The sequence below is a fragment of the Raphanus sativus genome, chromosome 7 (assembly GCF_000801105.2).
Source record: "Raphanus sativus cultivar WK10039 chromosome 7, ASM80110v3, whole genome shotgun sequence".
NCBI classification, from domain to species: domain Eukaryota; kingdom Viridiplantae; phylum Streptophyta; class Magnoliopsida; order Brassicales; family Brassicaceae; genus Raphanus; species Raphanus sativus.
This window is the reverse complement of record NC_079517.1, coordinates 4,776,165-4,790,431: the sequence shown is the minus strand read 5'-3', so window position 1 is coordinate 4,790,431 and position 14,267 is coordinate 4,776,165. Positions and strand designations below refer to the sequence as shown.

Genomic DNA, 14,267 nt, shown 5'->3' with positions numbered 1-14,267 from the left:
GCATCATACTGGGAGATACACTAATCTCAACAGTAAGAGCTGAAGCAATTGGTAAACGATTTCACAAAGCTTCACACTTAGAGATATGTGGAAGGGAGTGCATATTGAAGCTAAGTTCACAATGTTCAGATTAATAATCTTTAACAAACAACCTTGTCTCTGTGTACAAATGGTTGACATAAGGTTCTACCAACACCAATTCAGCATTTAATCAGAGATATCGTGTTTAGTCAGATCGCCTTCCATGTACCTGAACACACTTTAATAACAATGCTTAAGAAAGACATAAAGAAACCACAGGAAATGCAGAGCTTTTAAAGCTGACCAGCTTCTTTGTTAATCAACTAAAACTGAAGACATGCATCAAAAAATTAAGAGTTGATTTGTGCAATAAAGATGGTGGAACCAACCTAAATAACTGAGTACTATACTACTATTACATGCTAGTATATCCCTTTGGTCATGGACTTCTACTGATCAACTACCATCTGCATAATCAAGAGAGACATATCAAAAACTTCCATTGCGACTAACTGAACTGTACACAGGCCAAAAACCTTACCTCTGCAAGGGAAAATTCATAGAAGAGAGAAGCTCTGTTCTTCATTTTATTTCAACTCCACTCTCCTATCTTGAGCGAGCTCCATAAGAGCGCACATATAGTCGTTTTGGTGGTTACTAGTTATTCGTTAAGTTCCTTAAGTGAACACGTGAGTAAATACTGAAGAAAGATATAAGTATCTGAATTTTATTATCACTCTCTTGGTTTCTCATTACATCATGAGCACTACATTTATAGGTAAATAGACTTCTGAGTGTTGGTTCTAGGTTTTCTCGTCTTGTAGTGTTGCGTAACGGTTTTGGACTGTGACAACTTATGCTTGACCAGCCGGACTGTCTTTTCTCTTTTGCTTTCCGGAAATTGCCTCTGTAATTTCCAGAAACCAGACACCTCTAACTCTGGTTTGGGCCTTTGGGCTTTTGTCTAGAACCGATGTTGGGCTTTATATGATTGAGCTGAATTGTGAGATGGGGCTTCGCAGGAACTGGGTTTGAGCCATTTGTGATGATATTAAGGAGACTAGAGACCATGTTTTAAAGACATGATTTTTCTAATTCAAGATGGCTGCTGAACCAAATGATCAAGCAATCTGGCAAGAGTCTTTTTATTCAATGATTGATTAGTCGATTAACGTTTTAATCATTTCTTAGAGAGATGCCTTTGAAAAGTCCAAACCTTTGCGCGATTTTGGTATCTTCTTGGGGGAGAAAGAAGTGAGAAAGAGGCAAAAGATGATGCCTTTTACTTCCACGGAACTGAAAGAATAAAAAGACACACAAAAGTTGAGTCAAATGTCTGTCCTTTGTACTAATATTATTTGACCGACCAATCCACAACCCGCTCGTGACTGTTTTTTCCTCTTCTTCTTACAAAAGTTTGAGACTAAAAAGAAAAAGTTGAAGACTTTTTATTGGTCTTTGTCGTTGTTTCTTTTATCAAGAAGCTGGTTGTGAAATATCCTAAAGCTCTATTCCTCTTCTTGGTAAGTTCGTCTTCTTCTTCTTCGCTTTCTTCTGGTAAAAAAATCTATCTTGCTGCTTAGGTCTATGAATATAGAAGATAGAGAGAGGCTTGCACAGTGTTTAACTTCGCTGTGTGTTTCAGACTTCGAACCAATAGTGTGAATCTGTTATTGCAACGCTCTTGAACTATCCCAGACACGATTTGACTTGGTTCCCTTTTGAGTCTTTGATCTGACTTTTCTTCTCTACTTGTCCTGTGTGATAGGTTATTGTTACCCTTCGCTGGTTTTAGATTAAAGTCTCACAGTTTTTCTTTAACTAACTCTCAACTCAGTGGAATGGTCTTTTGGAGGGTCTAAAAGAACAAAAAAAAAGGGGAAGTTATGGGGAGTTTTTGCTCAAAGAGCCTCGGAATCAATTTCGGGAGTGAGTATTCAGGTTCGAGTGTAGCTGATGATGGTTCACCTAGGCAAGTGAGTTTGTTTGGTCCTGGTACGAGGCAGTGTATGGTTAAAGACGCCAAGGAACAAAGCCAGTTGAAAGATGTCTTCTCTTTCCGCGGAAAGGAAGTTGTAGTAGAAGATCATTTATACGATGGGATTCCGAGGTTACCTCCACCGCAGAAACCTCGGTCTGCAAGATCTACTCAAACCGCTGTTTCAAAGGTTAGTAGTATATGCAAGTCTCTTAGTACATGCAAGCTGTCTCTTTTTGACTATATTTGTGTTGGCAGGTTACAGAGGCGAGTGTGCTTATAGGCAAAGCGGGTTTAGGTAAAGCCAAAGATGTTTTGGATACTCTTGGGAGTAGCATGACTGATCTTAGCAGCGGTGGTGGATTTGCTTCTGGAGTTGCTACCAAAGGCGAAGAACTTGGGATCTTAGCCTTTGAAGTAGCCAACACGATCGTCAAAAGCTCAAATCTCATTGAATCCCTTTCTGAGGAGAACATCACGCATCTGAGAGGAACTGTCCTTTATTCCCAGGGTGTTCAGAATCTTGTCTCGAATGATTTTGATGAACTCCTCAGTCTTGTTGCTGCTGATAAGAGGTGAAAAATTCAAAGTCTAAAATGCTTTTTGTTTTTTTTTTCGTTGCAAGATGGTTAACTTTGTTATATTATGCAGGCAGGAGCTGCAAGTATTCTTGGTAGAAGTGGTTCGGTTTGGAAACCGATCTAAAGACTTTCAGTGGCATAATTTACAGCGCTACTTCGACAGGTAGCTTTATACAGTTGATGATATTATCGTTTGTCTTTGTGTGTTGAATTTGTTTTCTCTTTGGTTCTCAGGATCAGCAAAGAACTAACCCCTCAAAGACAGTTGAATGAAGACGCTGTATTAGTTGTTCAACAACTGATGGTTCTAGTGCAGTATACAGCTGTGAGTCAAATACTTTCTGCAGAAACTCTTTGAGTTACTTACGTAGATGTGTGTTATGTGCCTTGTGCTATGTGCTATGTGCTTAGAGTTATGTTGTTTAGTAGCTGTTTACTTTCAAAAGATTGTCATGATCTCACTCAGACATCTCAGACTATCTCTCTTTTGGGTACAGGAACTATATCAAGAACTCCAAGTATTGGATAGGTTGCAGAAAGACTATGAGCAAAAGCGCCGAGAAGAAGAGAACTCAGCAAGTACCAGTAAAGGTAAACTACGGAAAGACTATTTGCCTGCTTTGTTACATTTGAAACATCGTTTTCGTTAACAGTCCTCTCTTTTAAACATAGGCGAGGGTCTTGCAATCTTAAAAACTGAACTTAAATCTCAGAAGAAGGTAGTGAAAAGCTTAAAGAAAAAGTCCTTGTGGTCCAGAGGTTTTGAGGAGGTGTGTAACCGCTTCCTTTATCATATGAAACCAGTCAAAAACTAACTCTCCTGGTAGAATTTTCTTGCAAACATAATAAGATTATTACGATGTTCTTAGTAACTGCTAATTTTGTATTTCAGGTGATGGAGAAACTGGTAGACATTGTACATTTCTTGTTGCTAGAGATTCATAATATCTTCGGTGGTGCCGGTATGTAAGTTCCTCCTTTTTGTACTTTCTCCGTGTGCTACTACTGAGCATATGTGTCTAAGCTTCAGAATGTTCTCTCGCTAGTCCACTTTGGTTACAGACTGTAGTTTTCTCTTATTCAATTGATCCTTTGTCCAGATGATAAACCATTGAAGAAAGGAGGTGCAGATTCTGATAAAAAAATGGGGCCTGCTGGTCTTGCTTTACATTATGCAAATGTGATTGTGCAGATTGACACACTTGTGAGTGCACAAACCTAGCATCGCTTCATTTGGTTAGTTGGTTCTAAGTATATTCTCTTTGATCATAGGTTTCCCGTTCAAGCTCTATAACTTCAAATGCAAGAGATTCTCTGTATCAAAGCTTGCCACCTGATATAAAACTGGCTCTTCGTTCCAAGTTTAAATCATTCAAAGTCGATAAGGAGGTAATAATGTCTTCTTGTTCACACACTCTGGTTTTGTAAGAAGAATATTTTCGTTTGGTCAGTCACACTAATAAACAAAGGTGGTATGGTTTATTATTCTTTCTGACAGCTTTCGGTCACACAAATTAAGGACGAGATGGAGAGGACATTGCATTGGCTTGTCCCTATTGCAGCCAACACAACCAAGTAAAAAATCTGTGTGCTTTCTCGTTGTGAAAATTCTGTTTTCTTTTATGGCTAAAGGTTTGTTGAATCGGTTCGTCGCAGAGCTCATCATGGTTTCGGTTGGGTTGGAGAGTGGGGAAGTTCAGGGTGAGTAGACCTGCACCTTCTCTTCATGCATTCTTTGTTGTTTTGTTTCCCATTTGGTTTTGTTTTTAATAATATTACAGGACTGACTTCACTAGTAAGCCTAGTGGTGGAGATACACTAAGGATCGAGACACTCTATCACGCTAGCAAAGAAAAGACAGAGAACTACATTCTTGGACAGATCATTTGGTTACAACATTTGGTTACAAAAGCAAAGAGAGACGCTCCTAGACTCTCTTCTATCAAGTCTACGAACCAGCAGTTGATATCTTCTGAACCACTCGGTGTCCCATTAGTAACAGCTGAGGAGCAAAAGATGTTACAAGATGTTATCAAAAGGAAGAGGACTCCATGTGTTAGCAAGAGTCATGATTTCGATTCCGAGTACTACTACTCGCGGGTGAGAAAGTGTGACCCTCTAAGCAAAAGCAGTGACTATATTGGTGGAGTGAGAAGAAGCAAATCAGCTGCTGCTGCGGTGAAGAGGTTTTCATCTGGTTTTTCACTTGTTGGTTTTGTGATGGACAAGGAAAAAGCGTTAGATGTGATTGATAGAGTCGATGTGCCTAGAGATCATAAAGCATTGCTGAAAGAAGGTAGCTTGAGCTTCTAGTGGAGAGAGTTATGTCTTAGTGGCCAAAGTAAGTCAGTGCACAAAAACGGCTTCTGATTCATACATAATGTTTAGTTTGTATATAAAGAGCAGATAAAGAGACAATGGAAGAAGCTGTTATGTGACAACATGCTGTTAGATCAGTTACAAAATATTTCAATCTAGTATCACAGTGCCTAAAGATGGTCTCGAATACAATGATAATTGTGTTAAGACGTGCGGAAACAATGAGTAACTGAGATCAAGAGATCATTAACATACATTTGCAATTGAAACTTGAATGCTTACATATATAGATCTCTTCACATGCCTTTGAAAAGTCCAAACCTTTACGCAATTTTGGTTAGAAGTGAGAAACAGGCAAAAAGGTCAGGCTTTTAACTTCCCACGGAACTGAAAAAGACACAAAAAGTTGAGTCAGTGTCGTCCTATGTAAAAAATGTAATAATACTTTGACCGACCAATCCATAACCGCTCGTGACTGTTTATTTTCCTTCCATGACCCTATCTTCCTCCTGCTTTAGGTCTGTAGAGAGAGAGAGAGACTTGCACGAGAATCCATTTAAGTCCACTTTTGCCTTTCTTTTCTCAATAATGATTATACACTCTGTTCCAATGATGCTATCGTCCTTCTCCGGAAGCTCCCTCTCATGGCGGAGGAACGGTACACACGCACCTCCGCCTTCCTTCAAAGCTCTCCGCTTCCCCTTCTCTCTCAGTTTAGGGATTGGTTACAGAACCACAACAATCTCTCCTCTTTCTTGCTCAGCTGAAACCTCCTCTGAGCCTGCCCCTCTTCTCAATGGTATAAGATTCTTTTCATCTTTAAACTGCTTTTATGTCTGTGTGTGATGAACTGATGATGATGATGGGTGTGGTGGTTCTCTTTCTAGCTTGGTCGGAGTTCGCTCAAAACGTGTCTGGAGAATGGGACGGTTTCGGAGCAGATTTCTCGCGCGAAGGGCAACCGCTGGAACTACCTGAGTCAGTGGTTCCAGAAGCATATAGAGAATGGGAAGTGAAGGTGTTCGATTGGCAGACGCAGTGTCCCACTCTCGCCCAACCCCACTCACACACTCTTCTTTACAAGTCCATCAAACTCCTCCCCACCGTTGGATGCGAAGCTGATGCCGCCACCCGTTACAGCATCGACCACAGGACCACCACCACCTCCTTATCCTTTTCTTATTCCGTCTCTGGCTCCTACGTCGCTGTGTGGCCTCTGGGAGACAACAACCATCTCGAGGTGGAGCACTGCCTGATCAACCCAAACGACAAGGAGTCCCGTGTCAGGATTCTCCAGGTTGTCCGCTTAGCAGAAGAGACCAAAACGTTGTTGGTGTTGCAGAGTGTCAAAGTCTTCCGTGAGCTTTGGGATGGTCCCTTCAGGCATGGCGATCAGCTCGGAGGTTGTGCCATACGCAGCTCCGGGTTTGCTTCTACGCCTACCACGTCAGCTTCACTGGTAGTCGGCTCTTGGAGAGCTGCACTTGCTACCGCTAGTTTTCACGCCTCTGATTCCGTGAGTTGGCCACTGACCTGTTTGTTCAATTATGTGTAATTTCCCTACTAAGATCAAAGGTGGTTTCTTCAGGGTTGCATTGAACAAGTTACTGGTGAAAAGGTGGTTGAGATTGTGAGAGAAGAAAAGGATCTTTTACTGCTTCCGCAGGACCTGTGGTGCTCACTCCAAGAAAGCAAAGATGGCGAGAGATTACTACTGTCTGTAGGATGGTTGTTTGAGCCAGGCCATGCTATCACATCTACCTGTATCTTCTCCAGCGATTCTAAGCTACAGGTAACTATAATCTCTTTGTTGTTTGCAGTCTGCAGCCTGTGTTTAATTGTTATTATCTACCTTTGACTTTGCGCAGGAGGTAACAATGGGAAAAGAGACTGCCCTCAAAGAATTATAATCAGCTTCAGTAATCCTCTTATTATTTACTCTATAGGATGTGTCAATATATAAGTCAAATAACAATAATCTCATGACTCTCCCTGTATAATTTTGGTTCAATATCTGTTTATACATATTAGTACACGCAGAGCCCTTGTTGGTTGTATAAATTACAGGGAAGGATCCAGACTATATAAACCATCTTTATGGGGAAACTTGGTAGCTTTTGCATCTCATGGCTCAATTCTGTAAACAAGAAAGGATTCACGCACACACCTGTAGCTGTGTGCATTAACATACATTTGCAATTGAATCTGCAAGACTTTAAACTTTATTTCAAAAGTAGGGCAAAAAACCAAAAATTTGAGTTACAGTGAATGAGTATGTTCAGCATCAATCTTGCAGCTCTCACACTCAGAGATTGGAGTCACAATGCATTAGCAACTCAGCCTAAAGCATTGCTTTTGTTTTCTGTTTTCGTTATTGTCAACAAAAAAGAAGAATTAAGCATCTGATACAACAAGCGGTTAAGCTGCTGCCTCCTTGGAGATCTTCTCTGCTTTAGCAACCACCTCGTCGATGCCACCAACCATGTAAAACGATTGTTCAGGAAGATCATCGTACTTACCATCGAGTAAACCCTGCAACCATTTACAAAGTTCATATAAGCTCGTTAGTAAAATCATGGAGCAATGATAAAGTCATATGTGCATAAATATATATATATATATATATATATATATATATATATATACCTGGAAACTGTTGATGTTTTCCTTAAGGTCAACGTATTTGCCAGGGGCGCCAGTGAAGATTTCAGCAACATGGAACGGCTGACTCAAGAATCTCTGGATCTTACGTGCACGAGCAACAGTCAGCTTGTCATCTTCACTTAGCTCATCCATTCCCAAAATGGCAATGATATCTTGCAAGTTCTTGTAGTTCTGTAGCACTTTCTGCACACCACGAGCCGTGTTGTAGTGCTCCTCACCCAGAATGTGAGGGGAGAGCATACGGGATGTTGAGTCCAGAGGATCCACAGCAGGATAGATACCTAGCTCAGAAATCTTCACAAGCGAAAGACAAAAAGTATATAGATGGTCAGCTTTATGACCCGTCCACCAAACAATTTTGAATAAGTATATCATCAAAAGGAGACCTGTCTGGAAAGCACGGTTGTGGCATCCAAGTGAGCAAAAGTGGTGGCAGGAGCAGGATCTGTCAAATCATCAGCAGGGACATAGATGGCTTGTACTGAGGTGATGGAGCCTTTCTTGGTGGTTGTGATTCGCTCTTGAAGAGCACCAAGATCGGAAGCGAGAGTAGGTTGGTAACCCACAGCAGATGGGATACGACCAAGCAAAGCAGACACTTCAGAGTTAGCCTACACAAGAGAGTGAACCAGAGTTAAATTTACAGTAATATATGGCACACAGTTGCTGATAAATAGAGCAAACAGTATAGTAGTTCACCTGAGTGAAACGGAAAATGTTGTCAATGAAAAGCAACACATCCTGGCCTTCAGCGTCACGGAAATACTCGGCAACGGTCAAACCAGTAAGTCCAACACGAGCACGAGCACCGGGGGCTCGTTCATTTGTCCATACACAAGGGCACATTTGCTCTCAGACTGTTAAGATAGGAAAGCAGATAGAATTCAGAAACAATGATCACTCAAAGACCAGTTGCAGGATAAAGATAAGAGAGGTGAAAATTAATAGCAAACCTGCTTCTCGCCTAGCTTGATGACACCACTCTCAATCATTTCTCTGTACAAGTCATTGCCTTCACGGGTTCTTTCTCCCACACCAGCAAACACGGAGAAACCACCTGTTCCAGAAGAAGAAACCGATTAATAAACTAAAACTGGAACACCACCGTGCAAACTACTTCAATAAAACCCTGAGAATACATACCATGAGCTTTGGCGACATTGTTAATAAGTTCCATAATCAGCACAGTTTTGCCGACACCAGCACCGCCAAAGAGCCCAATCTTTCCTCCTCTTTGGTACGGAGCAAGCAAATCAACAACCTGAAATGAAAGCAGCAAAAAGTTAGCATGGCACGGGAAACAACAACTACACATGGTAATATACTGAAACAAGAATCTACCTTAATACCAGTGGCGAGGATCTCTTGGCCAGTGGCAAGATCAACTAAAGCCGGAGCATCTCTGTGAATAGGTAGGTAGTGTTCGGTCTCTGGGCAACAAGAGCAAAAAAAACACATTACCATGATAGGTCCCGCAGAAAGTGAAACATTGATTAAAGATAACACAGACTACTTACTGATTTCGCCTCTCTCGTCAATGGGTTCTCCAAGAACATTCATGATACGTCCGAGTGTTGCTCTTCCAACGGGAACCTTAATAAAAAAAGTAAGAACAATCCAAAAGTCAACATTCACAAAATCATCTCTTAAGAAGAGTTCAACTGAAACGAAAAATGAGTACTTTGCGCAAAGTCAACGTTGTATCGGATCTAGACCTAACATTGAATGTCGGATCCCGGATCAATGCAAAGAGAATACTTACAGTGATCGGAGCTCCAGTGTTGAGAACGCGTCTCCCACGGACAAGACCCTCAGTACCATCCATAGCAATGGTCCTGACAACATTCTGACCCAAGTGATGCGACACCTCAAGCACCAGCCTTGTCGGGTGATCCTGGACCTCGAGGGAAGTCATGATCGGAGGCAATCCCTCCTGATCTTCGAATCTCACATCGACAATGGCACCGATGACTTGGCAGACCTTCCCGATCGCGCCTTTACCACCGTAATCGTATGTCTTCTTCTTCGCAGCCTCATCCTTAGCTGGAGGAGATGATGATGGAGCGGCGGGTGATGATGTGAATATTCGGAGACGCGTCCGAGGAGGTCACCAAAAGGAGAAGCGCATCGAGCGGGTGAAGGAGACGGGAGCCTGTGGTTTCGGGAAGCGAATTTGGTAGTAGATCTGGCGGAAGATGAACGGAGAAGTGACGATAGACTCTCCGAGACGCCATGAGTGTGTTCTGTGTTGATAGGAAATGCTAGGGTAAGGACAGAGAACCTGATACTAACATATCGATTGGTTCTGTCTGAAGAAAATTTCCTAAAGTTTGTTGGGCTTTTGTGTCCAAAATTTGTTAGGCTTTTGTGATGGGCTTATTTGGATCTACATCACTTACAGAAGACATCGCTCTTTAACGATTTTCTAAAAATAAAGTGCTTCTATAACGAACGAACGTAGACCACTTCTTCAGTGACACGTGTTCTATTTACTAATGACACGTGTTAATTAAAAAAATTTCGGACAACAACAAAACAAAATGGTGTTTTGATGTAAGAGGCCCAATAAGTCCATTAAAAAGCCCACTAAATACAACGAGCGGGAGCTTTTACATTCAGGTTGTGTACTTACTACCCTAGCGTTTGTTACCTCTTCACTCACAACAAACAACAAAAGGACTCATGGCGTCTCGGAGAGTCTTATCAACGCTTCTCCGTTCATCTTCCGCCAGATCTGCTTCCAGATTCGGAAGCCGAAACCCTAGGCTCCCATCCCCTTCCCCAGCTCGCTGCGCTTCTCCTTTCGGTGACCTCCTCGGACGCGTGGCCGAATATTCCACCTCATCACCGGCTGCTCCATCGTCTGCTCCAGCCAAGGATGAGGCTGCGAAGAAGAAGACATACGATTACGGTGGTAAAGGCGCGATCGGGAAGGTCTGCCAGGTCATCGGCGCCATTGTCGATGTGAGATTCGAAGATCAGGAGGGTTTGCCTCCGATCATGACGTCTCTCGAGGTGCAGGATCATCCCACGAGATTGGTGCTTGAGGTGTCGCATCACTTGGGTCAGAATGTCGTCAGGACTATTGCTATGGATGGTACGGAGGGTCTTGTCCGTGGGAGACGCGTTCTCAACACTGGTGCTCCAATCACTGTAAGTATACTATCCATTTGCGTTGTTTGATCCTGAATGAATCAGGGAGAGTTAATAGGTCTAAATCTGTTGATGGTGTTCTACTGCATTTCTTGATTCCTTATCCTTAGCGTTGACTTTGTCAAGATCCAATTTTTTTTTTTTGTGTTTTCAAAAGTTTATTCATTTCCACTGAAAAAAAAATCATTTCTTTGGAATTTATATCTTAGTAAGTTGTGATGATGGGAAGTATGAATTTTTTTTGGTTTGTTTTCATTTTTAAGGTACCCGTTGGAAGAGCAACACTTGGACGTATCATGAATGTTCTTGGAGAACCTATCGACGAGAGAGGCGAAATTAGTATGTAGTCTATGCCTTCTTTAATCTATGCTTCACTTTCTGTGAAGCTTATCATGACAATGTGCTTCTTTTTTTTTTTTTTTTGCTGTTGTTGCCCAGAGACCGAACACTACCTACCTATTCACAGAGATGCTCCGGCTTTGGTTGATCTTGCCACCGGACAAGAGATCCTTGCCACTGGTATTAAGGTACATTCTGTTCTCTTAGCTCTGTGCTGGTCCCACAGGTTACTCGTGTTGTTGTTTTTATTCCGAGCTGACATTTGTTATTTTTTTTAATTTTCCAGGTTGTTGATTTGCTTGCTCCTTACCAAAGAGGAGGAAAGATTGGGCTCTTTGGCGGTGCTGGTGTTGGCAAAACTGTCCTCATTATGGAGCTGATTAACAATGTCGCCAAAGCTCATGGTATGTATTCTTAGGGGGGGTTTAAGTAGTGTGCACAGTGGTGCTCCAGGTTTAGTTTATTAATTTGTTTCCTTTTTTATGAACAGGTGGTTTCTCCGTGTTTGCTGGTGTGGGAGAAAGAACTCGTGAAGGCAATGACTTGTACAGAGAAATGATTGAGAGTGGTGTTATCAAGCTAGGCGAGAAGCAGGTTTGCAATTAATCTTCACCTTTCTTTGTCCTGCAATTTTTCTTTGAGTTATCTTTGTTACTGAATTCTATATGTCTTCCCATCTTAACAGTCTGAGAGCAAATGTGCCCTTGTGTATGGACAAATGAACGAGCCCCCGGGTGCTCGTGCCCGTGTTGGACTTACTGGTTTGACCGTTGCCGAGTATTTCCGTGATGCCGAAGGCCAAGATGTGTTGCTTTTCATTGACAACATTTTCCGTTTCACTCAGGTGAACTACTATACTGTTTGCTTTATCTATTAGCATCTATCTGCCATTGTATAATACTGTAAATTTAACTTCTGTGCAATCTCTTGTGTAGGCTAACTCTGAAGTGTCTGCTCTGCTTGGTCGTATCCCATCTGCTGTGGGTTACCAGCCAACTCTTGCTTCAGATCTTGGTGCTCTTCAAGAGCGAATCACAACCACAAAGAAAGGTTCCATCACCTCAGTGCAAGCCATCTATGTCCCTGCTGATGATTTGACAGATCCTGCTCCTGCCACAACCTTTGCTCACTTGGATGCCACAACCGTGCTTTCCAGACAGGTCCCCTTTTGTTGATATACTCATTCGACATTGCTTGGTAGACGTGTCATAAAGCTGACATCTATATATTATCTGTCTTTCCCTTGTGAAGATTTCTGAGCTAGGTATCTATCCTGCTGTGGATCCTCTGGACTCAACATCCCGTATGCTCTCGCCTCACATTCTGGGTGAGGAGCACTACAACACGGCTCGTGGTGTGCAGAAAGTGCTACAGAACTACAAGAACTTGCAAGATATTATTGCCATTTTGGGAATGGATGAGCTAAGTGAAGATGACAAGCTGACTGTTGCCCGTGCACGTAAGATCCAGAGATTCTTGAGTCAGCCTTTCCATGTTGCTGAGATCTTCACTGGCGCCCCTGGCAAATACGTTGACCTTAAGGAAAACATCAACAGTTTCCAGGTTTATATATTTTTATGCACCATATGACTTTTATCATTGCTCCATGATTGTACTAACGAACTTATATGAGTTTTGTAAATGGTTGCAGGGTTTACTCGATGGTAAGTACGATGATCTTCCTGAACAATCGTTTTACATGGTTGGTGGCATCGACGAGGTGGTTGCTAAAGCAGAGAAGATCTCCAAGGAGGCAGCTGCTTAAGGGCTTGTTGTATCAGATGCTTAGTACGTCTCTTCTTTTTTGTTGACAATAACGAAAACAAAAGACAAAAGCAATGCTTTAGGCTGAACTGATAAAGTATTGTGATTTCCATCATTGTGAGTGTGAGAGAGTACGGAGAGAACATATTTTTTGAATTGGAATAATACTAAAAGTGTTATGTTTTCTTATCCGTAAGGTTGGTTATCTTACCGTTACAGGCTACAATGTCGTCTTTCGAAGTAAGAAAACAATTTGACCAGATATCTCAGAAGAAATCAATGTTGAACTTTTATCTCTACCTTTACTTTTTAATGTTAGTTTGTATACATCTAGTGTTTCTACCCTTATAGATTTGAGAATTATGTCGGTCTTTGATGCCACGGTTAACAATCTGTTCACATTTTCTGTTCTTCTCATCGCTACTTTCCTGCAATGATATATATGAACAATAAAGTATACAAAGAATCAATAAAATCTAGAATAGTCCACGAACTACATTAGGTGAAAATAAGTAAAGGCTCAGCATTGTATGAGTAGGGAGCCCTACAAGTCGGATCCAAGTTGAATTGCAAGAAAAAGACATTAGTTCTTCACTGGTATATTATTCGTCCACATTAAATAATCAAAACCAAGAAAAGGGAATCTTTACTAGCTAAATGTACATAGTCATAATTAATAGAAATACAAAATACGAAAACTCTGACCAATAAACATAGAAACTGTAAAAAGTTTTACACCCAATATAAGGAAGTAAACATTGACTTTAAAAATTAAAAAAAAATGGTCTTGTCAAAAGCGATCTAACATGGGGAATTTTTGGACGTACCGATGTAAAGACCAAAACAGTGTTTTGTCTTTGTCACAACAGTTAATACATATGTTCATGAAGTCGTCATGAACCACATGTAAGCAAATGAATCCATATTAAACCATATATCAGAATAGTACAAAACGTTAAATGAAACATATTTTTGGAAAAAATAATGCACTCATATAATTCGAGTTTTATATTAATAATTTAAAGTAAAAATAAGGGTCGTTCAGAAGGAGCCAACAAAATAATGCGGCAATAATGAGATCGGAAGTAAGGTATCTATCTCGCATTAACTCAAACTTTACATATTGACAAAATAAATTTACATCAGTTTGTTACCATTATGGATGTACTATATGCTGCAGAATGATTGAATGAAGATGCTTTTTGTCTTATTATATGATTTGAATTCCTTCGTATGATTTTAAGAGCTTTATTAATTTATTATTGTTTGTAAGAGTATTAATTAGTAGTATATTTGGCGAATTGTTGGATGGAAATATAGCAAAAACATATTTATCTGGATTTAAATCCATATGATATTCTTGGTCAAAAAATATCCATATGATATTGTTTCTGACCCAAAGAAAATGTAAAAATTGTTTTTACCAGAGAAACATGAAAAGTCAAACG

General features: G+C 40.9%; 4 protein-coding genes across 6 annotated transcripts; 3 read left to right on the top strand and 1 right to left on the bottom strand.

The window, feature by feature from the left end:
- Nucleotides 1–1,325: 1,325 nt before the first annotated feature.
- Nucleotides 1,326–5,057, top strand: LOC108817406 (protein PSK SIMULATOR 3). 3 transcript variants are annotated; one of them, XM_018590079.2, is made up of 13 exons: nt 1,326–1,544; nt 1,859–2,189; nt 2,258–2,574; nt 2,651–2,743; nt 2,815–2,905; nt 3,078–3,171; nt 3,253–3,350; nt 3,473–3,542; nt 3,681–3,784; nt 3,853–3,969; nt 4,079–4,155; nt 4,237–4,281; nt 4,362–5,057. In XM_018590079.2, exons 2-13 carry the CDS (start codon nt 1,908–1,910, stop codon nt 4,891–4,893), a joined length of 1,920 nt encoding a protein of 639 aa, XP_018445581.1. In that variant the 5' UTR covers nt 1,326–1,544; nt 1,859–1,907; the 3' UTR covers nt 4,894–5,057. The 3 variants fall into 3 exon arrangements, with proteins under 3 accessions (XP_018445581.1, XP_018445579.1, XP_056847008.1); XM_018590077.2 differs by having other exon boundaries at nt 1,790–2,189; XM_056991028.1 differs by lacking the exon at nt 1,326–1,544 and having other exon boundaries at nt 1,569–2,189.
- A 328-nt stretch (nt 5,058–5,385) lies between these two features.
- LOC108817407 (uncharacterized) lies at nt 5,386–6,938 on the top strand. The gene is made up of 4 exons (XM_018590080.2): nt 5,386–5,698; nt 5,787–6,415; nt 6,488–6,691; nt 6,768–6,938. Exons 1-4 carry the CDS (start codon nt 5,392–5,394, stop codon nt 6,807–6,809), a joined length of 1,182 nt encoding a protein of 393 aa, XP_018445582.1. The 5' UTR covers nt 5,386–5,391; the 3' UTR covers nt 6,810–6,938.
- A 160-nt stretch (nt 6,939–7,098) lies between these two features.
- Nucleotides 7,099–9,939, bottom strand: LOC108815214 (ATP synthase subunit beta-2, mitochondrial; the record flags this gene model as incomplete). Its single annotated transcript, XM_056991029.1, is given in 11 exon segments — nt 7,099–7,431; nt 7,546–7,857; nt 7,950–8,174; nt 8,263–8,372; nt 8,375–8,420; nt 8,517–8,620; nt 8,707–8,824; nt 8,905–8,993; nt 9,081–9,156; nt 9,326–9,645; nt 9,648–9,939. Coding segments are annotated over 11 exon segments (1,806 nt in total), but the record flags the coding sequence as incomplete, so codon positions are not given.
- Nucleotides 9,940–10,187: 248 nt separating this feature from the next.
- On the top strand, nt 10,188–13,010 carry LOC108818067 (ATP synthase subunit beta-1, mitochondrial). The gene is made up of 9 exons (XM_018590921.2): nt 10,188–10,716; nt 10,980–11,055; nt 11,155–11,243; nt 11,342–11,459; nt 11,546–11,649; nt 11,741–11,899; nt 11,991–12,215; nt 12,307–12,618; nt 12,707–13,010. The coding sequence occupies exons 1-9, from the start codon at nt 10,246–10,248 to the stop codon at nt 12,818–12,820; spliced, it is 1,668 nt and encodes a 555-aa protein (XP_018446423.1). The 5' UTR covers nt 10,188–10,245; the 3' UTR covers nt 12,821–13,010.
- The last annotated feature ends 1,257 nt before the right edge of the window (nt 13,011–14,267 follow it).